Source organism: Mastigoproctus giganteus, chromosome 4 (assembly GCF_048544385.1).
Source record: "Mastigoproctus giganteus isolate SK-2022 chromosome 4, ASM4854438v1, whole genome shotgun sequence".
Taxonomy (NCBI): Eukaryota; Metazoa; Arthropoda; class Arachnida; order Uropygi; family Thelyphonidae; genus Mastigoproctus; species Mastigoproctus giganteus.
In genome coordinates this window covers 103,953,909-103,981,141 of record NC_143578.1, presented here as the reverse complement: position 1 = coordinate 103,981,141, position 27,233 = coordinate 103,953,909, and the positions used below count along the sequence as shown (strand labels likewise).

General features: G+C 37.7%; 1 protein-coding gene across 1 annotated transcript in view; it reads left to right on the top strand.

The window, feature by feature from the left end:
* The window catches only part of LOC150086960 (KICSTOR complex protein SZT2-like), a 1,378,951-nt gene that overhangs the window by 754,864 nt on the left and 596,854 nt on the right, over positions 1–27,233 (top strand). The window contains exons 38-39 of the mRNA XM_090372336.1: positions 3,740–3,813; positions 16,239–16,306. Of these exons, the coding sequence (XP_090228462.1) occupies positions 3,740–3,813; positions 16,239–16,306 (142 nt within the window). The remainder of the gene's footprint in view (positions 1–3,739; positions 3,814–16,238; positions 16,307–27,233) is intronic.

Here is a 27,233-nt window from a genome sequence, read left to right as displayed (position 1 = left end):
GAGGTACCATGAATCGAGAGCAAACGACGAGGATGCCAGACAATGAGGAGAATGTCCCACGTCCTTGCAGAAGGCAATCCGAGTATGAGTACTCGTAGCGATAGGCCAACGATTGGGTATTTGCCAATCCCCAATTAAAATAATAATAAAATAAAATAAAGACAGGATAAAATTTGTTTTAAAATACACTGACAGTTGTAGAGTAAAAAGCAATTAAATAATAGGTAAAACTTAAATATATAAAAAATTTAAAGTTTAAAAATTTATTTTTTTTGTCACTTCTATTGCTTTACATTTGCAATATTTCGTATATTTTAATTTACAAACCTATCCTGAATTACAAAAGAGAAGTAGTGATTCTGTACATAGAAGGAAGTGATAAAAATACGACAAGAATCTTTAAAAAGTATGTGTTTAGGTGATCTTTTAAGGCAATTAATTAGACATTAATTCCATATTATAATTAGACATTTATTACACAAACTATATGTAAATGTCGAAAGGTATACAGAAGTGAGGCAGGGCAAAGATATGAGATGCACACAGAAGAACACAAGAAATACATGGATAAAGGGAATTCCAAAGAATCTGAATTGAGAGAAGAATTGTGCTCAAGCATATAAAATATGGGAATTTTGTGGTAATTGGATGGGAAATAGACTTGATAAAAGAAAAACAATAGCTTTTTTTTTTTTTCTTTTTATCAAGAAATTAGGCCAGATTGCTTTAAACAACAATAAGAGGATCTGTTGAATGTACTTCCCAGCAATAAAATTAAATGGGGATTAATGGAACATTGGGGGGCAGAAAACAGAAGGCTGTGAGAATGCTGCACACAGTTGATTAGAGATACATCTAACAACATGATGTCAGCAGTTTGAGAAGAGCAAATCTGTAATGTGTTCTTACTCATTGTGCATATGATTAAGAACTTAGTAAAGCATTTGTAATGTGATGCCCATTTATTAAACATTTTTTTTCATGTGCATCAAGTATTAGAATAGCTTGTTTCTTTGGTCGATATCATACACATTTGAACACATAAAGCAGTTAATCACTCGGATTTAGAAATTTATTTCAATGTGTCTCATTGAAAGTTGGCGATTTCTCAGTAGTTCTGGAACCCCCCCCTCTGAATCTCACATGATTGTAAATTTCAGACAGGTGATTTCAAGTTTAAAAAGCTCTGTTAATCATCCAGATGCTACTAAAAACTTCAGTTTAAGTCATTATTTTTTTCCACTTTAAGTGGAATTTTATTCATCAAAATGGAGTGTTGCTTTGTGACCCACTGAACTTTAAACATCATACTTGAATGGTGCTACACCACATTTAAACATATTCTAGCAATAATGCAGGATAATTCTCTATTTTTCTGCTGATAAAGTTTGATTAACAAACTTTATCAGCAATTTTTCAATTTGGCAGTTCACAATTTTTGTTAAAATCAAAAATTACTTACAAAGATTTTAAGATCTTTCAAACACCCACACCCTGCCCTTATTGATTTACCAATGATGAGCACTAGACAATTTTCTGAGCCATGTGCATTAGCGTTAGCTTCTAACACAGCTGTAACTCTTCTTTTTTCCTTTTAGTACTCTAAAAGGAATGAATGGATCCTCTTACCAAGAGAGGCTTAAGTTCTGCAAATTGCAGTGGCTGGAGACTAAGCACCTGCACGTTGATCTGATTGAGGTGTATAAGGCCTTGAATGGGTTGAGTATGCTGAATTCTGATGGAATCCTTCCACTTGTTCAGATTATGAACCTAAGGGGGCATAAATTCAAATTAAGAAAGGACAGATGTAGAATAGATGTGCAGAAATTTGCCTTTAGTCAGTAGGTGGTTAATTGCTGGAACAAACTTCCATCTGTTGTTGTTGGAAGTTGATAGGTTGAATAAATTTAAGGAGGAACTGGACAGGCATTTGGAGGGAATGGTGTGATTTTTTTTTTTTTTTTTTTTTGGCTGATGCTGCATAAGCTCATACACTTGCTCTCTTCCATCACATGCCACTACTACTATTCCAAATGCTCTCCATGATGGTATAATCATTTTGCAAATTGTCACTCATTTGTAGAAATCTGGGTTTGATTCCTATCTGTGATGAGATCCTAGACAGGAAGCAAACACAAATCATTTTATACTTCAATGAAGACTGTAGCTGATCTCAGATTCCCTACACATTTGTACACAATGGTGTTATATAGCCAAAATCACTGATGCAATTGGGAAATTTTAACAACTAGAACATCGTTATTGCCTATTTCAACAGCTGGCCTTAGCTTAGAATGGAAAAAAGCACTATCCAAACTATGTTTATGGTTATACAAAGCTGGTAATAATGTTTTAAGAAACAAAGTGATGTGCAACTTTTATCAAATTGCCATCTGGAGGGATTAAGGAGCAGTGTTAATGCATAGGCCTTTTTGTAAATTCTTATCACTTTCCAGGTATGCCTATACAATTGTGAAAGTTCAGTTCTGTATAGATAAGAATCTGTTTATATTTATCTATGTATAATAAAATAGGTGTGTACAGTAACATTTTCAACACAAGTTCAGTAGCACACTCATCCTAGACTGGCACCTCCGTAGCCAGGTGAGCAGGAGCGGCAGTGCGTAGCACACGCTTCTTGATTAGACCGGGGTTCGAGCCCGTGACCACCAAATACGGACGATGCGGAAAGGTCAGGGAATGACCACCACATATCCCCGGAGCAATATGGCCTTAGTTGCTAATGCTCCTAAAAAAACCAAATAACAAAAAAAATAACACATCCTATTTTATGATACATCAGTTCTGATGTACTGTGTTTTTCTTTAGCCAGATATCTGAATAAGAATATTTCAACAACTAGAAATATTTCTTTAAATGCTTCTTTTAACATATCCACACTGGATCACTCAGCTGATGGGCTAATTTCCCCAAAACAGCAGTCTGGGTGATGGTGACTACTGAGAATAAGCAAAAATAGTCTTCGCTACTGTGGAAGCATTACTTATTCAAGGTATAATGAGGTAGGCATTGTGAAGGAATTCACAATATGAGATGTTTTATATTGATACCACTACACAAATTCGGTTATTTTACTGCATACAGAAGTGATGTTACTGCACTAACTTATATAACATTATTAGCTATGTCAATAATAAATAAAAAAAGAGATAAAATTCGGTAAAAAAGAACAGCCTATATTCCTGTTAAATAAATGTTTTGTAATTCTTTAAAGTGATTTTACTGTATATAATTTCTTAGGAGAAAGACATGTGAGAAATGATTAATTGTAATAACAATTGAAAAAAAATATTTCATTCATCATAAATTTTTATAGGCAAAAGATTAGTATTTATAAAAATTTATAGATGAAAAAGAATACTTCACAAAAACATTCCAATAAACGTTAGTAATTGGAATGCTTTGTAGAGTTTTTCCTTTTTTCTTTCTAGGTTCAATAAATTCAATCATTTTTGCCTATAAAAAATTATGTGGAGTGCAGTGTATTTTAGTCTGTTATTATAATTGATTATACTGTATTTGAAGATATTTTAATTGTATTATTATTCTTTCTTTCTTACTTTGTAACAAGGAAGGTTTGCAGTCATCTCTGTGTTATACTTGTAGCATTCCCTTAATTTAAAAAGTCCATTTTGGATAACTTATCATCCACCCCACCCCACCCCACCCCAAATTTAGATTATTCATGTTTCGCTGTATTTATGTTTGCAATCATTAGATTATATGAAGAAACATATACAGGGAATTCCCAAGCAGTGCGAAACAAGCAAGAAGATTGCTTATCTTCAGCTAGTAAGTGTACTTTTTTATGTATTTGAATTATAACTTTTTAATTTGTTATAGAAGTGTTTTAGAAATCATTTGGAAAAAGAAAAAAAAAAAAAAACGAATGGTTTTATAGAAAACAAAGGCTTAAAACTTGCACAAATTGAAATAAAAGATTCTTTTCATAGCAGTGTTTTTTGTTTTTGTTTTTTTTTTTGAATTAGCAAATAATTTTTGTTAGCCTGTCTGTAAATAATATAGATTTGGTCTTTGATTGGAAATCCACATTTTATATTTCACACATTGGCAACAGCCAATGTGTGAACAGGTGAACCTTGCCCTACACCAACCCAACACCAGCCTTAATAGGGTCATTGAAAAAATTTACCCACACCCATTTAGGTTTGCAATCGCACCATAAGGATTATTAAGACCAATTATTACACAGAGTCATGAAGGTCTATCTGTACTTTACCGGATAGACCTATATTTAGCTATTTAAAAGGTTATAGACAATATACAACCCAAATTTGATCCCCGGGTTTATTGTGCTCAGACAAGACTTGTCGACTGACCACAGTTTAACCAAGATGTCCAAAGTTAACCACCCTAACAAAAGACAAATATTTCCTCAGACATTGGAATCCTACAATATACCTTAAATCCCTTACACGATTAGTACATTGATTAACCCCACCAGCACATACATAACACAAATATATATATTAACCATACAATTTTCTGTAGTAGATCACCATCATAGCATAAATTGCGGTACCACTGGGTGCAAATTCACCATGAAGGAGGCTGTACATATGTGAATAGTTATCCCCCAGGCATACACAGGTCCATTATGCCTTAGAAAAGCTATACCAGCTCATGTCCAGAGGATAATTTTTTTTTACACATTTTACTTTTTTATTACATTAAAATGCTTTTTACATGATCTAAGTAATATGAGTTCATATAGGTTCATTCTGCCTTCACAGACTATACCTGCTATGTCATTAAAATATAAATTTACTTTCATTACATTCTCCAGCAATTAGAGCTATAGTAAAGACATAGGGATTATTGCCCATAGCAATTTAGTATCATGCCATAGATCATGAAGAGTGCGGCTGTGCACTAAATGTCAGCACACATAAAACTACTCGAAGGTGGGAATTAGACTGCCTTTTCAGACTAACCACCACAAGACATGCAGGAGGTAAGACCCTGTATTAATTTTAACTGACACACATACCCATTGGGTTTTGAGTCTCCTATCCCAGTTTGCTGAATCAGATATTGTTAACTAAAATAAACTTATATTATATCCAATTCATGATTGCCAGTCATAATTATTTACCAGAATATTACCTAAGTGTTAAACTGTGGAAAAATTGGTATAGGGACGACAGAAACTGGTATGTATGAGACAATTCTTTTAAATTGGTTATCGGTCTGCTCAAAGCCCTTGATGAAGTAGCAGACCGATGTCCAAGTGGAAGAATGGTTATTTCCACCTTTCTAATTTTAATTTTCACTTTATTAACTTCTGTTTATCATTTCTTACTTTTATTACCTTTCACCTTTAATCATAGGCTATCCAGACTAAGGCTAGTACTATATTACTAGTCTGTTAGTCATGTCCCGTTCACACCTTATTCCTTACAGATAGTTTAAATTAAAATTAACTAAATTATAAAATTGAACAAAATATTTTCATACACATATAAAGCCTAATTGACTATGTGCAATTACTTTAACATTGCACATATTTATCCTATTATAGTAATATTAACACTACATTTTTAGTCAGTAGTATGAAACTCAGTTTATATATACTGAAAGGGTGAAGGGGAAAGCTGTTATTATTGAATTAATAATGCCTAATATTTCTTTTTCTTTTTTCTCTCCAATCATTGTCCATTATCTCACCCACTGCATTTATCCATGGATTAAACCCCCCCCCCCCCCAGTGCTCTTTATGTCACATACAGCTCAGAGTAAAAATATTTTAATCTACTGTCCATGTTTCTCAAATGAAAGCTCTTACACATTTATAATGCCTTCAGATTTGCAAAACTCTCCAAGAGTTCTGCAAATCTGAGACATATACTTGGAGATAAAGTAAATGCAGATGAGCTTTTCCAATTCCTTCATCAAATATAGCGATATTATTTTATTTATGGCTCTTCTGTACTGATATTAAGCTTTAAAAACAGCCATAGAAAGACATATTTTGCCCTTATTTGCCCATTTGTCATTAATATCTCACAACAGCAACAACATCAACTGAAAGATTAAAATGCTAGCTAAAAAATCTAAACTAAACTTCTCATTCACCTATTCTTTTCCCTACAACCAAATACTAATTCAATTAAGAGAATCCAGAACTACCTCAAAAAACACTGCAGCTGCTCCTGACAGGATATACAGTTGGACCTCTATATAACGAAATCGATCATTCCCTTGAAAAAATTCGTTATACAGAAATTTCGTTGTAAAAAAAATATGACATTTTCAACGATGAAAAATACTGTAAATTCAGAAATATAGTAAAAGATGGGAAAGAAGTGGGAATGAATAAATTTTCTAACTTTTTAAAACAATTTATTAATACATACATACACAATATAATAGCGTAGCTTAATTTAATTTATTATGATACTCACCTTTTTATAAACTGCATTGATGTTGGAATAAATTGGATGATAATTTTAAATTTAAGTTAGCATGAATAAGTTAGGATTTAAAAACAGAATTAAAATGTGCACAAGGAAGTAGAAGTGCACATCTTCGTCCTTGGTTGTCAATGTTGAAATTTAAAACGATTTTAGTTATACGGTTGGAAACAGAAGGCCAATAGCCATAACAAGTGGCTTTCATTTTACACGTCTTCAGTTGGCAATGGTAGAACGAGAGTAAACGTGTGTATTTAAGAAGACTAGGTTCCCGTGATGCTCCTGGATACACGTGGGAATCTCAGGTGCATGAGATTCCAGACCGGTGCTATGTTATAGGGTAGTTTCGAATTTAATACTTGAAGAGTGGAATGGCGGTGAAACTATTCTATAACTAGGGCTTCATATTGGAAAATTTTAAAACTGGATTTTAATTTGATAATAGGAATGGCTGAATCTACTAAGGGGGTGTGGTTGTGGGATTGAACATGTGTTGCTAATTCAGTATTGGACTGTTCCGTCCTAGAGCTATTGTAGTGGTAGTAAGTTACTACCACTACAATAGCTTTAGTAGGGTTCCAGCCCATCACCACCAAATACGGAGAAATTGTTTCTATCATGCGGAAAGGTCAGGGAATGACCACCTCATATTCCCAGAGCAATATGGCCTTAGTTGCCAATGCTCCTAAAAACCTAACAACATTTGTGCCAACTGCAAAGGCAGTCACACTGCCTTTGCAGTGTGACTGCCTCCATTACCATCAATGGAGAAAATTCAAAGTTGAACATAAAGTCGCATATCCTGAGGCATGCAGACAAATAATGTTGACCATGCCTATTCTATCTTATGCCTCTCGCACACAAATTTTTTATACAACTACAATTCAAACAGATGTGTCAATACCGCATAACGTCTCGCTAGCTATTTGGGTTAAAGCAACTTTATGAACCTGGAAAAGATAATTCTAAAACAAAAACTAGCAATGTCACCAACACCCGAATTAGTATCCCAACTGATACTCCAGTGGTCCCGAATGACAGAAAAATTAAAACCTACTAAGGACTGTAGGGAAACTGAACCATCCACCAACACTATGGAAGTGGATATACACCCAGATTAAGAAGAACCTATCCTAGAACCAGGTCGGACTATGTAATTACTTACCAAATCACCAGATCATTAGCCAGAATTCCTATTCCCAGACAACTAATTAATAGGTTTGCAGTTGGCAAGGCAAACTGGAACCACTTTGCTGAGGTACTTGCAACAATGATAAGAAACCAGCAATCACGACAGGAACAGGAGACAGGCCCTAATGTGCTTACACACAAGCTGACGGATCTACTCACAAATGTCAGCATCGCTACCATCAAAAGGAAGAATCCCATGTCCTGTTGGACCCGGGTGATCCAGGCCCTCCAAAAGGAGGTAATATGAGAACTTAGCTACCCGCTGAAGTTAAGGCACTTAGACAACAAGGACATGAGAAATTAATACACAGAGAAGATTAGGAAAGCCAAGAGGAGCTCCTGGGAACAACTTGTTTCTACAGCAGGAAACACGAACCCCTGAGGGATGGTGTACAAGGTCACCATCAATAAGCTCTCTAGGGACGAAGTCATTACTACCACCAGAATGCCACATGGCACATTAACCACCTCTTAGGAACAGTCCATAAATAACATTCTCAGGTAATCTTCATGGAACATCCCAACGATGCCACACAGAATCAGCTCCGGCTCTGTGAGGAAAATGACAAATACACCACTGACAATCGAGAACAGCCATTCATGCTGGAGGAGCTTCATGGAGCCACAGTGCTGGTCAAATCAAAAAAAAAAAAATGTCCAGGCAGAGACATGCTAGAACCAGAGATCATCAAGGAAACTGTCGACACAGCTCTGCAACTACTTCTTCATCTATATAACTGCTGTCTTGAGCAAGGAAGCTTCCCTAAGGATTGAAGAATTGCAAACATTAAATTAATCCTTAAAAATCCAAACAAAAATCCAGAACTGCCAGAATCATACAGACCCATTGCCCCTCTGACTGTTATGAGCAAACTCTATGACAGACTGCTACATAAAAGGATACATTACAAAACAGCAAAACTAGAAACCTCCAATCAATTTGGATTTAAGCCAGGACTTTCAACCATTGATGCACTGAGAAAACTTTTAATTGCAGAAATGCCAAAGGAAATATTTCTTGGTTATTTCGGTCAACTTTGCTGGGGCGTTCGACTCCCTCTGGTAGCCAAGTGTCCTGGGCAGACTACGTAGACCACAAGTCCCGATCAACCTCTACAATAATATCAAGACCTACTTAACACGAAGGCAAATTGAAGTTGTGGCAGCATGCAAGCAGATTACCACAGCAAGTCATTGAGGATGCCTGCAGGGGTTGGTCCTGGGACCCCTGTTGTGGAATATCATCCTCGATGAGTTTCTCCACATGAACCTTGTAACGTGCAGGCCGAAGTATATGCTGAAAACCTCATTTGGACTGTAGCCGCAGACAACAGAGCATAATTGGAAGCCCTTGCAAATCAAGCACTTACAACCCTACAAAACTGGGCAGAGGAAAATTTCCTCAAAATCTCACCTACCAAAACCTCTGATCTTACTCAGAGGATCCTGGAAAATAAGGAGGCCACCACAGATAAAAATCAGTGAGGTTACCATCAAACTCATTATCCAACTGAAGTATCTTGGTGTCATTCTTGATAACAACTCTTTCCAGCTGCACCTCAATCACATCAGAGCAAAAATCAGAAATTACTCTGCTCTAGTCGCTCCGGGGCCTGAATAAGTGTATACTTGCCTTGTACTATAAAACTACATTTATACCAGCAATATCCTACGCAGCCGTAAATTGGTACCACAAAAACAATAATGGCAGTCAGCAGAAGAACCTTGGATTCAATACAGTGAAAAATCTTACTCACTATGAGAGGGCGCTGACTCTCTTTAGAAAATACAGCTGCAAGTTACAGGCTCAGAAAAAAACGATAAGTGTTTGCTTTTTATTTACATAATTGTTATTTTATATTGTACTTAATATGTAGTCTTATAGTTCTAATTACGCTGGTTATTTTTATTTTAGTTTATATAAACGGTTTTTGTAGATAAACGTAATACTTTATAAAACCGTTATTTCGTTCGAATATTGCAGGCATTGTTTTTGTAAATAGTGATAGGGAATTCAAATTTTTAATTGAGGGAGCTAGGTAGCTTTAACGTATAATTATAGAAACAGTAATACGCTTCACTGTTTCTATTAGATAGCGTAGTATTGACATTTAATTAATTTAATTTATTGATTTTATTAATTTAAAGTATCATACCCCAAACTAGAGCTGCAAAGCAACGGGCACAAAGTGGCAGGAGTGCTGTGACTCGGGGGAGAACTGAGGTGGGCGATTCTCCAACGCATCACAGCCTAAAAAAATGTGCAACTTGTGAAATGTTTGCCGAACTATCTGAAACGGAACATGATATTGCCATGGGGGATGTCTTTGTGTGTGCGCGATGTAAGGAGTGTAAGGAAATCAGGCGACAACTCAGCGTTGTTATGGGCCTATATGAGAGTTTGAAGGACAGGGTGGATGCCCTCGAAAGATCTAAATTGAGGGGCCCATCAGGCTCTCAGCTGCCCACATCAACGCCAGAGCTTGCACTTCGTCATCATGCAACACAGCGGCAACCCCAAGGCAGAATGCGCTGGTCCCTCAGGAACTAGTAGTTGTTGGTGACTCTATTGTCAGGGAAACTGGAAACATCCTTTGTAAAAAGGATAGGTGGAACAGGACCAGGGTATGTCTGCCAGGGGCAAAGGTTGATGACGTTGTAGAGCGGATATCATCTTTTAAGGGCACAAAAGGTGATATAGTTGTACACGTTGGCACTAATGATATCAAGAGTAGGAGACCGGCAGAATTACTTAACAAGTACAGGTCACTGATGAAAAAAAGCCGTGAATTAGGGTTGAATTTGAAAGTGTCTGCAATTCTGCCCAGACACGATAGGAGGGAGTATATGATGAGAGCCTTGTCGATCAATTCGGCCCTGGAAAGATTGTGCAAGGCTCAAGGGATAGAATTTTTTTCAGCATGGACTGTACTTGTTAACAGGAGAGACTGCTTCTACAGGGATGGGATACACTTAAATAGAAACGGTGCAAGAATATTTGCTGATGCTATCGAGGCAGTGTTGGGTGGGTCGGAAAACTGATGGCTTGGGGGGGGATACAAGGACTAATAGTTTAACAGTAGCCGTAGGCAGAGGTGAAGGTGATTCTTGCACAACTTCTATTAGGATAAGTAGTGACCTGGAGCGAGGGGTGTTGGGGGTGTCATGGACGAGTGGCAGTCATCGTGAAACAGGTGGGTATATGAGATGTGTTAGGGTAACTAGGAATAGGAGTAGGAGCATGTATACCAATGCTAGAAGTATAGTAAATAAATTTGACGAATTTGAAGTGTTGGTCAAGACATCAAAGGCGGATATTGTTGGGATATCAGAGACATGGTGTCACACTGATATAAGGAATGCCGAACTGGAATTTGGGGAGTACAATGTGTACAGAAAGGATAGACAGGATAGGAAGGGAGGAGGTGTTATGCTGTTAATTAAGAAAAACATAAAATCAAAAGAAGTGCATCCAGTTGATATAGATGAACAGTGCGCTGTTGAGTCAGTTTGGTGTGACATAAGCACTGTAAAAGCAAAAATAAGAGTAGGAGTGTGTTATAGGCCTAATGACTTGAATGAGTACAATGAACAATTGTACAGAGAAATAGAGTGGGCTAGTAAATTGGAATGTCTTATAATGGGGGATTTTAACTTCCCAGATATTGACTGGAACTTGTGGGTTGGGCACTCACACACAAGTCAGACTTTTGTGGATTTATTGGATGATTGTTTTCTGCAGCAGCATGTTCGAGAGGCAACCAGAGAAAGTAATACTCTTGATCTGGTTATCAGCAGTGATCATTCATGTATTAGGAATTTGCAGATAAAAGAACCACTAGGTGGCAGTGATCACAGTGTACTGACGTGGGATTTACTTAAAGATTTAATTACCATCAGGGGTAAAGGAAAGGGTTTTTGCTTCCGTAAAGGCGAGTACAGTGGTCTCCGACAGTTTTTAAATTCTGTACAGTGGGATCAACTGACGATGTTACCAACAGTAAATTCTAAGTGGGAAGCATTCAAGGAATTAATCGTGGAAGCTACTAAAAGGTTCATACCTATTAAGAAATATTGTTCAAGGTTTAGGCCTAAATGGTTGTCAAATGAACTAATGAGACTCGTGACAGAGAAGAAAAATGCATGGGATGCATATAAAGTATCAAGCGACTCAGAAGCCTATGGCAGATATAAGTTAATCTGTAATCAGGTCACAAAAGAGGTTCGGCAGGTGAAGGCAGATTACGAGAAATCCTTGGCAAAAGATGCTAAGAAAAACAGCAAGGATTTCTTTACTTATATAAAATCTAAAAGGTAGGGGATGAATCTGATTGGTCCACTTGACATCGATGGTTCGACTGTTGATGATCCTGCTCAGATAGCAAACAAACTGAATGAGTATTTTTGCATCTACATTCACACATGAGGAATTATTAAGGTTTGAAAATGGCAGAAGGTTATCAAATTGTAGCAGGATACTTAATGATTTTGTAATAACTGAGAGCAAAGTGGAAGAGAAACTGTTGAAGTTAAACGTAAGAAAAGCACCTGGGGTGGATGGGATCTATCCAGTTATATTAAAGGAGGCGGCAAAGCAACTAAGCAAACCCTTAGCCATAATTATGAGAGCATCCTTGGACTCAGGGGAGCTTCCCACGGACTGGAGATGTGCAAATGTATCCCCAATTCACAAAGGGGTTTTGACGGGTGACACGAGTAATTACAGACCAGTTAGTTTAACTTCTGTTCCTGATAAAATAATGGAGTCACTGGTTAAAGATGAATTGCAGGATCATCTAGACAAGACTGCAGCAATAATTCAGACACAGCATGGGTTTGTTAAGGGAAAGTCTTCTCTGACAAATTTGATAGGATATTATGATGTGGTTACAAAGGAACTGGATGCAAAAAATAATTTTGATATCATATATTTGGATTTCAGGAAAGCTTTTGACACTGTTGCGCATGGAAGACTATTGTACAAATTGGAGCAGAATGGTATTAAGGGTAAGTTGCTACAATGGATAAAAGGATGGTTAAGTGCGAGAAAACAGAGGGTGGTAATTGAGGTGTATAAGGCCTTAAATGGGTTCAGCACGCTGAATTCTGATGGGATCCTTCCACTTGTTCAGATTACGAATCTAAGGGAGCATAAATTCAAATTAAGAAAGGACAGATGTAGAATAGATGTGTGGAAATTTGCCTTTAGCCAGCGGGTGGTTAATTGTTGGAACAAACTTCCATCTGTCGTTGTGGAAGTTGATAGGTTGAATAAATTTAAGGAGGAACTGGACAGGCATTTGGAGGGAATGGTGTGATTTTTTTTTTTTTTTTTTTGGCTGATGCTGCATAAGCTCATACATTTGCTTTCTTGCATCACATGGCACTACTACTACTACTACCCGCACCTGCAGCACCATTAGTACACGGGCACTCTAGGTCCTGGCAGCGGCCCTTCCCCTGTACTTGGAGACTGCGTGGTACAGTCTTTTATATTACCTGTCAAAAGGAATCTCAGTCACATTCCTGGGATTCACCATTGAACCAACAAACGATGAGAGAAGAGAAACAACTTGACTTACAGCTCACCTACGAAAAGAATGGCAAAGCAGATGGACCACCACCACTAAGGGCGAGGTCACCCAAAGATTCTTACACTACGTAGACAAAGTTTTCCCGAAATCACCACCATGGTTCCAACGACTGAACACCACCTTTCTCTTAATGGGCCTCGACCCCTTCAATGAAAAACTTGCAACCCTTAGTATTCTAGAGGATCCTGTCTGCACCAAGAGTTGGTGGCACGTTATGCAAGAGTACCAGCTATATGATGATTTGCATGGCTTATTAATCACTAGAGTTAGATTTATGCCCCAGGACTGGGAACACCACCTTCTGGATACAGATAAAGAGTATAAGACCCTTATTATATATAAGTGCAGGCCCTCTTTGCAAAAAGAAGGGCACAAATTGCAGCAGCAAATGGACTGAGAAGAAACTGATTGACCCCTATTTCGGAAAAGGCTGGAATATAACACTACACTAAATACAAAGCCCAAGAAACAGACCCTAACTGGAACTGCCTCAGGCAGCACAAGACAAGGAATAGAATGGAACCTAGCAAAATGCAGTCACTGTACCCTGGTTTCCAAACTCAGACTGGGCTCAACCCACACCAAACCTGATGCCACCTAGGTATGAGAAGAGCTTTCTGACCACATCTTAATGGATGTATCTCACTCTATCCATGTGCTAGCATGGACTCTTTCTCTCCCCCCCCTCCCCCACTTGCGCCTGATGGAGATACCTCCATTGCATTGAATCCTGGGGATGCCTTTCCTTTCGTCCCTCTTTTATTTTTTTTAATACATAGGTCCTTTCCACTGAAATCTTCAGAAATTAGGTGGCAGGACCTGCCAGACTATCATTGCAATCCCTGTACTGCCTGACCTGCTTCCATGTGGCTAAGGAAGGGCAATGGGGGTCCCACTAGGGGACCCAATGACTAAATGGTTAGAGGAACAACATAACATGACACAACACTAACATAGATTTTACACATTTTGAAACCTGTGGCCTTCACTCACAGAGTACTGTGACACCCAAACAGAGTACACAACACAGAAATGGGGAAACCCCTGGGCCATTAGGCAATGAACACTTTATCCTTTTATCTCACCATCCCTGCAAACCCTGACCAGGGTAGGATAATGCAAGCACTCTGGTTGCAGGATTTCAAAGGCAAGTTGCCCTGCTAACTGATAACGGTAGGATTCATGCTGGCACTCCCCAGAGTGGGCTACTCAGAGAGTGCAAGGCCAGTGGTGCTCACACAGCACCTGCTCCTGACTTTCAACCCCTTTCTCCATCCCCTACCTTCACCTAACTATAAGTGGACTGCCTTCCATATTGGCCCACTTCAATTACTATTCCCCACATTCTGACTTCTTCTAATTCTTGTTATGCTCTCTTCAACAAAAACTTGTTTTTTTAATGGTCTGTGTCAGGAAGCTAAGGTGACTCTGCCAGAGTATGATGGGCAGCCTGGCTCACTTCCCAGTGGTGGTGGCGGGCAATGCAGGGTCCCACCAGGGGCCCAGCAACAGAGTCATAACACTATTCTGACACAAACTAGACATTACACTTCTCTGGCTTTTACAGAGATTCTGTACTACTCCACAAAGTACTATGGTGCAGATGTCAGAAACCACCGGAGGCATTCTCCAAAAATAAAACTATTCCCCCGTCCCAATTTAAATCATTTGAGGGCATTCACCCTGTTCTTCAAACTCTCATAAAGGCCCATAACAATGCTGAGTTATTGCCTAACATCCTCACAATCTACATTGAGCACACACAAAGACATCCCCCCCCCTCGGAAATATCTCATGTCCTGTTCCTGATAGTTCCACAAATATCAACTAGTACATTTCATAAGGCTGTGATTCAGAGAATAACCTTCCCCTTCAGCACTCCCACCAGCTTGAGCCCTTTGCTTTGCTGCCTCTGGTCCTGAGGCAGTATAATTAAAAATAGTACACTAAACTTATAACCAATTAAACCAATGCAGTAATGCACCAGTTATACTATGAAGTTTATATTATTGAATATATATTTCAATATCAAACTTATGCTATATGTATTTTGTACCTCCTACCAAGTTTACATTATATGAATTCCTTATCTCCTATCAAGTTTAAGTTATATATATTACCCGGTAACATTACTTTTGTAAATTTTAAGTAGTTATAATAGATAATAAATTTAACTATCTATTGCCAACTTATGCGATTTGAACTCTCTAGCAACCTCTTTGCGATACTATATTTACGGCAATTCACCGATACTAAAGGCTCTATGAATATTAATGGCCTGTGTGATAAAGTTATTTTCGGAAGTATATTAAGGAATTTGGTTGTATTATTTTTTTATTCTTGTTTGCTATTGATTGGTGATTTGCTATTGATTAATAGTATTAAGGATTTAAAGGATTATGCAAACTTATTATACATTGATACTGACCTAGGTTAATTACTAGTGGTTGTGTTATAGGTTTATTGATCTATAATACTTATATAACCATATATACTCAGGCAAAGGTTTATTGTTGCTATAATAGATCTTCACTGTTTAGCTGTATTATATAAAACAGGAAACTGAAAATAAAATTTTGTCTGACCATGTACAATGGATGAAGGGTACATCAATAAATCCTTTATGATAAAAGGAGTCTTTTAGTAATCATTTCATCATACTACACTATTACCAGCACCTTTATTTTAATAGTTGAGTGTGGATGGAACGCTGAAACATCCCAATTCACATCAGAGCTAAGTTGCTCTGAACTTAAGTGTTCTGATTGAAATAGTGCTGTAATTCATAAGAAACAACAGGTGTACGAAATTATAATTTGTTTACCTACTGTGCTTAATTTTTATTACTTTACACAAAATGAGAACCAGGAATGATGCTTTTGGTGAAATTTTTACTCTTAGGAAAATTAGTAATTCATAGACTAAATTTAAGTTTTGTATAAATTTTTCATATTTAACATAATAATAATATGTGACTGAAAATTTTTTATTTATTCAGGTTCGTGCAGTTCTTCTATGTTAAGCTTATCACAAAAAAAGATCTCTGCTGAGGCAGATGAAGATAGCGTAAGTATATGTCTCTTTCATTTTTCATTACAGTTTTAGCATTTCAACAACCAATTCTTAAAAGCTTCTCTAACAGCTATTGCAAAGAAGCAGAAATAATTCCTGAAAATCATTTGTTTTTCTTCTAATTGCAATCTTAATTGATGATAATGATAGAAAAAGTCTGATTCACTTTTATCGACATCTAAACTACTCCTTTAAAGCAGATTTTCAGTTTTCTGTATCATATTTCATTTATCAGCTATATTAATGATCAAGAATTTTTTCATTAGATTATTATTTTTGAAGGGATCTTTCATGTTTTTTACCCTCAGAATTTTAAATTAAGATTACAGCCATTTATGCTGATTTAAAAAAAATAAATAAAAGCACATTATTAGCTGATAAAATATTAGCTTAAAAATCACTGATTAAAAAAAAGTGACAAATATTCATATGTCATGTTTTATTGGCTTTTTAATTGTTACTTTTAACAACAGTACACTTATGAGGTTTTTTTTTTTTTTTTTTTCAAATTTTGAATGGATTTTAGAAAACAGAGAAACGGGTCATCTATCCATGCTGAACCAATCTTGTTTTTTGTCCATCTTATTAAAAGTCAAATGCACAAAATGTGAGAAATAGATTAAAAAAGCACTAGCTAAAAATCACAGATTGGCTTAGAACTGTTTTGTCTCCTTTGCTAGTTTGAAAACATTTAATATGCAGTTTTCTATATTGGATGCCAAACTTGTAAATAAATGGAAACCAAATAAAAATAGATCAGAAAATAACAGCACCTTGGGCTATTTGTTATTTGGTTTTTAGGAGCATTAGCAACTAAGGCCATATTGCTCCATATATATATATATATATATATATATGTGTTGGTCATTTCCCTGACCTTTCTACATCCTCCGTATATTTGGTGGTCACGGGCTCGAATCCTGGTCAGTCTAATCAAGAAGCATGTGCTACGCACTGCTGCTCCTGCCCACCTGGCTATGGAGGCGCTCTTTAGGCAGTAAGGCCCTAGCAGATGAAAGAATATAGCATTGCAATAACCCTTAACCCCACCACTGAGTGGCTGTTGCCTCCATTGTTGTAAACAACCTCAAATTACCTACCAGGGTAAAATCTGATAATTAAAAGGCAGAAAGCATTGTAATAACTTGTTATATGAGGGGGATATCAAAAAATTCATACCCTGATCTGAATAAAACATCAGTAGGAGGATGCCATTTTTAATATAAGTTGTCTACATATTTAATAACTAACATGTGAAATTTCATTCTCATAGGTGATTGTACGCCAGAGGTAGAGCCTGGAATCTGAGGAAGGACTTGATGGTTGACAAAGTGGAGTATCGCGCAGTGATCAGGTTCCTGCATTTGCAGGGCAAGAAAGCTCAGTAAATTGACAAAGAAATGAAAGCTGTGTATGGGCAGAATTGTCCATCCTATGACACTGTAAAAAAGTGGAAACAGGAATCCAGTGCGGTCGTACAAGTGTCTTTTACGAGCAATGAGAAGGAAGGCCATCATCATTCACAGACAGTGAGATGGTTGCAGAGATTAAGTAGCTGGTGTTGAGTGACAGACATGTGACAATTCATTTGATTGCAAATGCAGTGAGAATTAGTAATGGATCTGCCCACAGCATTTTACATGACCATCTGCACATGTCTAAGGTCTCCGCACGATAGGTTCCAAGATTGCTGAAGCAATGTCGAATGCAATGTTCTTGCCAACTGTTGGATTTATGTAATGCAGATGTTGAGAACTCTTTTGATCGGTTAGTGACAAATGACGAATGCTGGGTATACCAGTGTGATCCATAGACTAAAGACACATCAAAGCAGTGGAAGCAAACCTCCTCCCCATCTCCCAAAAAGGCAAGGATCACTCCATGTGCAAATAAGGTGACATTGTCCAGGCACCTCCAGCAGTTCACACACTTAGGATCCTGATCTAATCTAGGACAGTCTAGGAAATAGTGGCTCCTCCCTGAACAGTGCCCACAGAAGGGGTTGCCTTTACAACGCCTTGCTACATGGTGGCATGTCCAAAGACCATGCAGTGGTAACACTGGGCTCCACTACACCCTACATCATGCTGTAGTAACACTGCATCTTAGATCACTCAATGAGAAGCCAATCCAAATAGATTCTAGATCTTGATAACAACACCTTTCGAATTACACCAAAGATCTGTAACACAAGATTATAATCAACCTTATTTCTAGTCTTATTCCTTGTTAAAATTGTCACATACATTTTAATGTGGTCCAGGATAACACTAGAATCCTTATGGTTTCTCACTCAAAGTTGCTTAAAGGCCTCTTGGAAGACATCTTTAATCATGTCAAAAACAACCAATCCAGGATATCAGCAAGATATAAATAAATTTTCTGTTTATACTCCAGGACAACCAAACGGTCAGAGGAGTTCACCAGATAGACAGAATACAAGAAACAGCACCGTATTCAGCAGTCACGAGCTTGAACCCCGGTCTCTCAAGGCACGGCACCCATGTGCCTGACTACTAGGCTATGGCGGCCTTCCAGTATATCTACTGATATCCAATCAGTGGATATCCTGACCATCTGAAACTGTTGACAAGTCTGCGAACTTGGGTGGCAGAATCATGCTGACTTCCTGTTCAGATGGTGCCTCCTGCACTACCCGCTTCTCTGAAATTAGTTTCACAGTTATAACCTTAATGTCCTTGTGCTCTGGTCATACGGAACTAAGAAGTTAATTCTTAACTTTGTGACTGGTTTGCGATGGCTTTCTCAATGACTGAGGCAGTAACTGTTCCCTAGAGATTTCAGAACGAACAACATAGGTTGCAGATGACTTTCATCAACCGGTGAAATACCACCACTTTGCTTATTGGAGGCTTGAAGTGGCGAAACCCATGTTTAGTCTCTAGAGCAAAGTTTCCGGCATCCCCCCTCCCCTAATACTTCTCCTTCAACCCATGCACGGTACTAAGTACTATAGGTTTTGATACCTTTCATGTTTGGGGTTTTCATAAAAAGAAATCAGAAAACGATTTGATATGAGTTGATCTTCTCAATTTGACTTTTCTAATTTGGAAATCAGAACTCTGTTCTTAATGTAGGACTGCATCACTACATTCTTGAGTGTTTTTTTTTTTTTTTTTTTTTTTATGAAAACTGCAAACACGAGAGGTATTACAACCTATAGCACTTGGTACCGTGCTTCGGTTGAAGGTTGAGAAGATGAAAGAAGATATTTGTTGACTTTAGACTTGAACTTCTGTAGACCGAAATTTCCAGGAAAAAATGTATGAAGGAAGATTGTTCCAGAAAACAGCAGTTGAATGAATAAACGAGGAAGATGAAAAGTTGTTTCTGTGAGTTTGAAGTTGGCCAGTGAACAGATGTTGCCTGGTGGTGGCATGTGTTCGGATTATTTTGAGAGAGAGAGCAGGAATAATAAAAGCCAATTCAGAAGAACTGCGCCCATGGAATTATCTGTAGAAAAGGCATGCAGCAGAAACAGTACGTCTGCGAGACAGCGAGTGAAGAGACTCTGTTAGAGAGGAGTCATTAATTAACCTAATTGCCCTCTTCTGAATGGAATCTAGAAGCCTGAGAGAGGTTTTGGGAGCACTGCCCCAGATGTGGGAACAATATTCCATGGTAGAGCTGATTTGCAATTTGTACAGAATAAACAGCTGTTTGGAAGAAAAGTAACACCGAGAGCAAAAGAGAAAACCAAGTTTTTAGATGCAGAGAAAGCAATATTTGTAATGTGCTTGTGCCAGGAGAGATTAGAAGTCAGGGTAATCCCCAAAAGAGATATATCAACTTGCCTAGAAATCGGAGTGTCACCAAAGGTAAGCATAGGAGCAGAAGAATCTTTTTTGCGAAATATAAGACAAGACTGAGTTTTAGAAGATTGAAATCAACTAAGTTGTCTTTGCTCCACTGGAGAATTACCTGGAGATCAGCATTTAAGGAACTGGTAGCAGATATTCGAGAAGTTGAAGCTGATTGAGCAGGGCCAGGTTTCTCAAAATGCAAAGTGGAATGCAATGGGCTATCATCGGAAAAACTATGGATAGGATTTCCAGTCAATGGAAGAAGATCATTAATATACAAGAGGAAAAGAGTGAGGGGAAAGAACTGAACCTTGGGGGACATCAGCATTAGTGGAGAAGTTAGAAGACAGAGAGCCATCTACCATCACCCTCAGTGAACGATCAGAGAGAAAACTAGATAACCAGTTACAAAAAACAGTTGGCAAACCATAAGATGGAAGCTTGTTTAGAAGACCTTTATGCCAAACATGATCAAAAGCCTTTGAGATATCAAGAGCAACTGATTGTGTTTCACCGAACCTTTCATTGAATTAGTCCATAAATGGGTAACATAAGCCAGAATATCACCAGTGGATCGACACTGACGAAATCCATACTGGCGATCTGTGATCAGATAGAAGGTTTCTCGTTAGTTTAAGAGTTGGCGATTAATTGATTTCTCCATTACTTTAGAAAGAGTAGAAGTAATTGCAATGGGCGATAATTGGATGGGAGGGATTTGTCACCCTTTTTAGGAACTGGCTGGATATGAGCAAATTTCCTAGCAGAAGGGAAAACATCTTTTTAATAAGAAAGTGAAAAAAGGTGGCAAAGAACAGGAGTAGGTTCAGGAGCACAGGTTTTGAGAACAAGTGGAGAAATACCATCAGGACCTAGATCTTTCTTAGCATCAAGATTCATCAAATTCCATCTGATATCCTTTTGAGGGAAGACCATAGGAGGCATTGAATGGAGTGTGTTGGAATGGTGGGAGGTGTTTTACCAAGATCATTAATACATGAGTTGGAAGAAAAATGGGATGCTAGCAGGTCAGCTTTATCCTTGGCTGAAGTGACAACAGAACCATCTGGTTTTGACAGAGGTGGGAGCAAAGATGGGCAAAAGTTACGGCCAATAGCTTTGGCCAGAGACCAGAATGCCCAGCTACCATTAGGACAAGAAGCAAGTTTTCTACTCTTAGCCTGTTCAAAATCTAGCCTGGACTGATTAATAACTGCTTTTCAATTGTGCGAGCTTTGGTGGAGGCAGAAAATGAAACTGAAAAATTGGAAAGAAGCCAATTACGATATGCAACGTTCTTCTCTTGAACAGACTTAGCACATTTATTGGAAAACCAAGGTTTAGATAAAGGATGAGATTTTAAAGTGGAGTGTGGAATAAAGGATTCCATTCCTAGAATAATTTCACTGACACGATCTGAACAAACGTTGACATCAGAAGTTTTTAAACAGTAATCCAACCAAGGAAAGAAGAAACAAAATCATCCCATTTTGCTTTTTTGTAATTCCAAACAACACGAGGTTTGGAATAGCCATGAGATAAAGGCTCCATTGGAGAAGAGACAATCACCAATTTGTGATTTGAAGTGCCAAAAGGACCACTCACTTTGACCGTGTACTTAGAAGGGTTGTTTGTGAGAAAAAGATCAGGCATGTTTGCTGTATGGTTAGGATTGTCCAGTATTTTTGTAGGTAAATGAACAATCTGTGCAAGGTCATTACCAATTGCAAAAGCCTCAGCATCTTGACCAGCTGGGTCAGTATGACTAGAAAACGGAAGCCAGCTCGAGTTGTGAACATTAAAATCACCAACGAAAATTACCTCACCATTAGGAAAGTTGGACTGGAGAAAGTCAAGTTGCAAAGAGAGGAAGTCAGAGCTCCAAGTGATTAGTGGAGTTGGGAGAATGATAGAGACACCAGATGAATTTGACACAATGAGGTAGAGAGATTTTAAGCCATAGAAGGTCGGAGAGTGGAGATTCCAAATTACCAAGTTTCAAACGTACCTCCTTCGAGGTGAAAGGAATCATACAGCGAATAATTTGGGCAACTGAGATGAGCAGTAGTTGAATCAACTGATAACTGAGATTCTGTCAGAAAAAGTACACGGAGTTTGGCAGACTGCAAGTGGAAATGTACATCGTTGAGATTAGAATTGAGACCTCGTAATTTGTGAAATGAACTAGGAAGTGTTTGGGAGGGTTAGATCTTTTACAGATAAGCTTATTCTATTAGTTTGTGAATTCGTGGTGTATTCATTAGTGACAAAAAGTGGGGGGGGACATTCTGTATGAAGTAACGGAATTTTTGGATATGGAATACACATGATAAGAATATACCCAGATCCTTGACATAATGTGGCCTTCACAGTGCCCCTCGCATACACATCCCTTGGACTCCCTCCAGTCACTATCTGGCAGAGTAGAGGTAGCAAAATTATACACTAGCTGATCTGGAAGCCTTCTAAAGAGTTACTATTAGGTTCGGTCCGGTATACTAACTAGTGGCCGGCCTGCAAACACTGTTTTAGAGATGTACCCTCAAAATGTAAGGAAGATTGGATCTCGCCAAGATGTTCATCATAACCTCAAAAGTCATCAGTCACACTGCATGATGGAAAAGATGGGGAAGGGTTGACCGGAACTTAGCTCTGGAGACTAAACATGTGTTCCACCGCTTCAAGCATCCATTAAGCAAAGTGGTGGTATTGCTCCAGTTGATTATAGTCATCTACCACCTAGTATTGCCTGGTAACACAGAGGGGCAGCATTCCTCCACGTGGTGTGGGTTCCACACCTCGACCCCTGCTTACATTGGTTCACACTTGGGTGGTCACCATAGTGCTTGTGCATGGAGGTTATACCAAGGATTACTAACAGTCCAACCATCGTGAAGGTGCAAGCAGAGGATTTGGCTGTCACAGACCATCTGGACTTTACCGAAATTAGATCCATTTGACTGGAATGTCACCCGAATATCAGTTCCATCAGTGTTTTAGACTCCCTGGTAGCAAGTACAGTTTTCTAGCATATCTGAGAAAATGTCTGTGACAACTTCAAGGACCAAAGGGTCAGTGATATTTTGATATTATTTATTGTCAATGATATTTTGACCTTTTGGGATAGACCGAAGGGTCAAAATATCATTATGAACTTCCTTTCAATATTTCAAATCGCCATGAAATTAAGAAACACCTGTAACCTGACTCAATTCTCTTTATTCTAATAACTGTCTAGTTCCAAGAGCTCCTCCTGCTGGATCTCAGCATTTCAATCTTCATCCTGGATCAACTAGGACTACTGATTTGATTGATCTTGTTGAGTCGTTTCTGTTGTCACATCTGCAGCTCCACACACACACACACACACACACACACACACACACACACACACACACACACACACACACACACACACACACACACACACACACACACAGTCTTCCACCTCACACTCAGATAAAGATCCATCCTCTTCTGCTTCTAGACAGGGGATCCATTTCAAAGAAACTACAGAAACTTAACTGACCCCTGTCCCATCTATTTCAACAGGATGGGACAGGGGTCATACTGTTAGTTAAGAAGCATATTAAATCTAAGACAGTGCATTTAGTTGGCATCGGTGGCTAGTGCAATATTCAGTCAGTTTAGTGTAATCTAAGCACTGGAAAAACAAAAATGAGAGTAAAAGTGTGTTATAGACTTAATGACAGCGATGAGTATAAGTAACACCTATACAAAGAAATAGTGGGCTAGTAAATTAGAATATCTTTAATGGGGGATTTATCTTTCCAGATATCGACTTGAACTTGTGGGTTGGTCACCCACACACTGTCATTTGTGGTAAACTGGATGACTGTTCTGTAGCTGCATGTTAGCAAAGCTTTGTATATTTTTATACTAATGCTGCTGCTGCTACTACTACTAACTAAACTCTTTGGGGTACTACTCTTACCTCCCCAATGGAGAGGCTGGACCTGGATGATAAGTTCTCATCAAGGACATAAAGGTGTTTCTATGAGATCATTTAACTCTTCAAATATGATACCTACAGGTTCTATGATAATAGAAAATGATAACAACGTGGAAGGATCACAAACCACGAGAGTTAAATTTGACTTTGTCGTGACTAATGTATCAACCTTTTCTGTGATGCATTCATTGTCTGATCAAGCTTGAGGTAATTGCAGGAACCCTAAGTTGATAAAGAAGTTAGTCTGAAGTCTGTTGATTGAAACAACTCAGAAAAAGACAATCAGAAAAATTACTTACAGTAACAAAATTTTCAGGCCTGTCCGTGCCAGTAACCCATGGGAAATGAAAGATCAATTGGTCATTCATGCCAAATGAATTTTGACAAAGAAAGATGGATCTTTCACTTCTACAAGATTGATTATTCTCACTTTTAGTATAAATCTGTCATGCCAGCAGCATGACAGATTTACTGCTATTGGTAGTAAAGGCAGGTTATCTACTATAAAATATGACCTTACAGATCTAATCCAATGTTTCTCAACCTTTTTTTGAATTATCGCCACCTAAAGGGCTTTTTGAGGCAATTTTTTTTCATAATTGGCTCCCATTAAATTTTAAACAAGAAAATACTTTATATTTACTCTTTTTATTCAATGGGATCCCTTAGCCTGATGCTTCTTAGCTAAAAGTTCAATGTTCGGTATCAGGTTAGTAAGTTTAATTCTAATGTCTTATCTGGAACATATATCAATTGTATTTCTTTCCTTTGTTAATATTTTATTTACTGAACTAAAATCACTTTCAACCATATAAGACGTTGGAAAACAAAGAAGTACTTTGGCCTTTTCAGACCACATTGTTGGATAAAGAAGTTTAGTTGTTTTTGATCCCACATCTCAGCCAATTCCGCCTTTTTTGAATTTATATTTGCATTCTTCTTTACATCTTAATTTAATGAGTTCTTGAATTTCTTCACTAGCACACCTGGCATTGCATCCAGTTGGATCTAACATCTATGGCTTCACTTCAAAAGAAAATAAATCTGAAAATCTATTTTTAATTTCACCTTTTAAAGAACACAAATGATCTGAATAATTTTTAAGATCATTCATGGTGAGAGACTCATTGATTTCAGCTAACCATACCCTGAAATTGTTTTCTCATTAAATTGCTTTCAAATATTTCCAGCTTTTAATTGAAGGCTTTTAATACATGTCTTGGCGCATTATAGCCCTAGCTGCTAATGCGCCAATAAAATCGAAATCAAATCAAATCAAATTTAATACCTGTTTGCAGTCTATCACTGTAATTAATTTCCCTTGAAGTTGAAGTGATACTTCATTAAGTTTTCGAAAAATCCAAGACATATAGTATGCAGGGTGATTCAGAGGGAATAGTAAATATTTTGGAGGTTATAGTATTGATTATTCTGAGTAAAAAAGTTTATATAAACGTATGTCCAATTCTCAGTGGATATGGAGATACATCTGTTTGAAACCATTGCACACAAAGCCAATTATGAGAGGTATTAAAAAAAAAGCAATAAATCACTTAATATTTGTATTTATTGACTTTTTGAATGATACAAAACATAAATAATTTACAATTTTTTTACAGTTCATAAGTGTTCGAAAATACCACTGCCTACCTCAATGCACTTTGCAAGTCTTGTGGCAATACAACGTCTTGTTCTTCTAGGGTCATCTTGGCATTCCTTTATTAGGGTATCAGTATCCAAAATGTGAGCAAGCAATTGGTTTCTTGTATTCATCTTTTCTTGGTATACTGCACTTTTCATCCATCCTCACAAACAAAAATCTAATGGAGTGAGGGCTGGAGACCTTGGTGGCCAACGAATGGGACCACCGCGGCCAGTCCATCGTTCAGGGAAAGTTCGATTTAGATATCGTATCACCAGACTGGTATAATGTGCAGGAGCTCCATCACGCTAAAAGTACATACCCACCCTTGTAGCCAAGGGAACATCCTCCAATAGTAGTGGAAGTTCATTTTGCAGAAATTCTGGGTAATGGCCCTGTAAAACGATTTTGTAACACAACAGGCCCAATCAACTAATTGTCAATGATACCGCACCACAGAAAAGTGAAGTTGAAAATTTTTTTCTACAGTGACATTTGGATTTTTCTCTAACCACCTATAACTGTGTGTTGTTGAACCGTCACGGGTTAAAGTAGCTTCATCGCCAAACAGTATTAATGGAATTAATCAGCAATTAGCATTTACCCGCTGTATGTGAAATGGATACAAGCCATGCTCCAGTAATGTTCACTTCACCATACTCTTGTCTGTGGAACACCGATACACATAGAAATTCTTCGTGTGCTAATAGTAGGACTACGTTTTACCGACTAAAGAATGTGTTATATTTCTTACACATTTTGTTCATTTCACGTTCAGAAGAAATATGAGTGCTGGAAACTGTACCAGTCTCACACAGTTTAGTGTAAACACTAGTAAACGCTCTTGAATCCTTGATTCTGCAGTTAGGAAACCATTGATGGTATTCTCTACAAGCACCACAAAATCTGTAGACAAACACCATATTGGCATATTGAGCATGTGTGAAGGTGTGCGACATTCTTAACAACACTTCTAACACCAAACATTGTTAGGTTATAACTGCTTCTTGGTCACATCTGATTCATGGAGCTTTGCATGCCAGTTTCAAACAGCTGTATCTCCGTATCCATTGAGAATTGGACACATGTTTATATGAACTTTTTTACTCAGAATAATTGATACCTCACAAAATATTTACTGTTTGTGTTTGCTGATATCCTTTGCTAAATATGTTTCCTTCACTTTCTAAAAAACTAATTATCGTATCAGAAAGATATACAAATCTTGTTAGCATTTCCTTTTGAAAGCCATCTGACTTCTGTATGTAAAAGAAACCTCACATGCTGTTCTTCATTATCAACACAAACTTTCCTGAAAAGGCAATCATATTTGCTATTTGACTTTATTTTATTGATGGTTTTAATAACTGTACTGAGAGATTGATAAAGAACTGGACTAATATTTTTTGCAACCAGATGATGTCAGTGCACAATGCAGTGTATGTCAACTTTGGGAAATACTTCCTTCAGATGAACTATAAA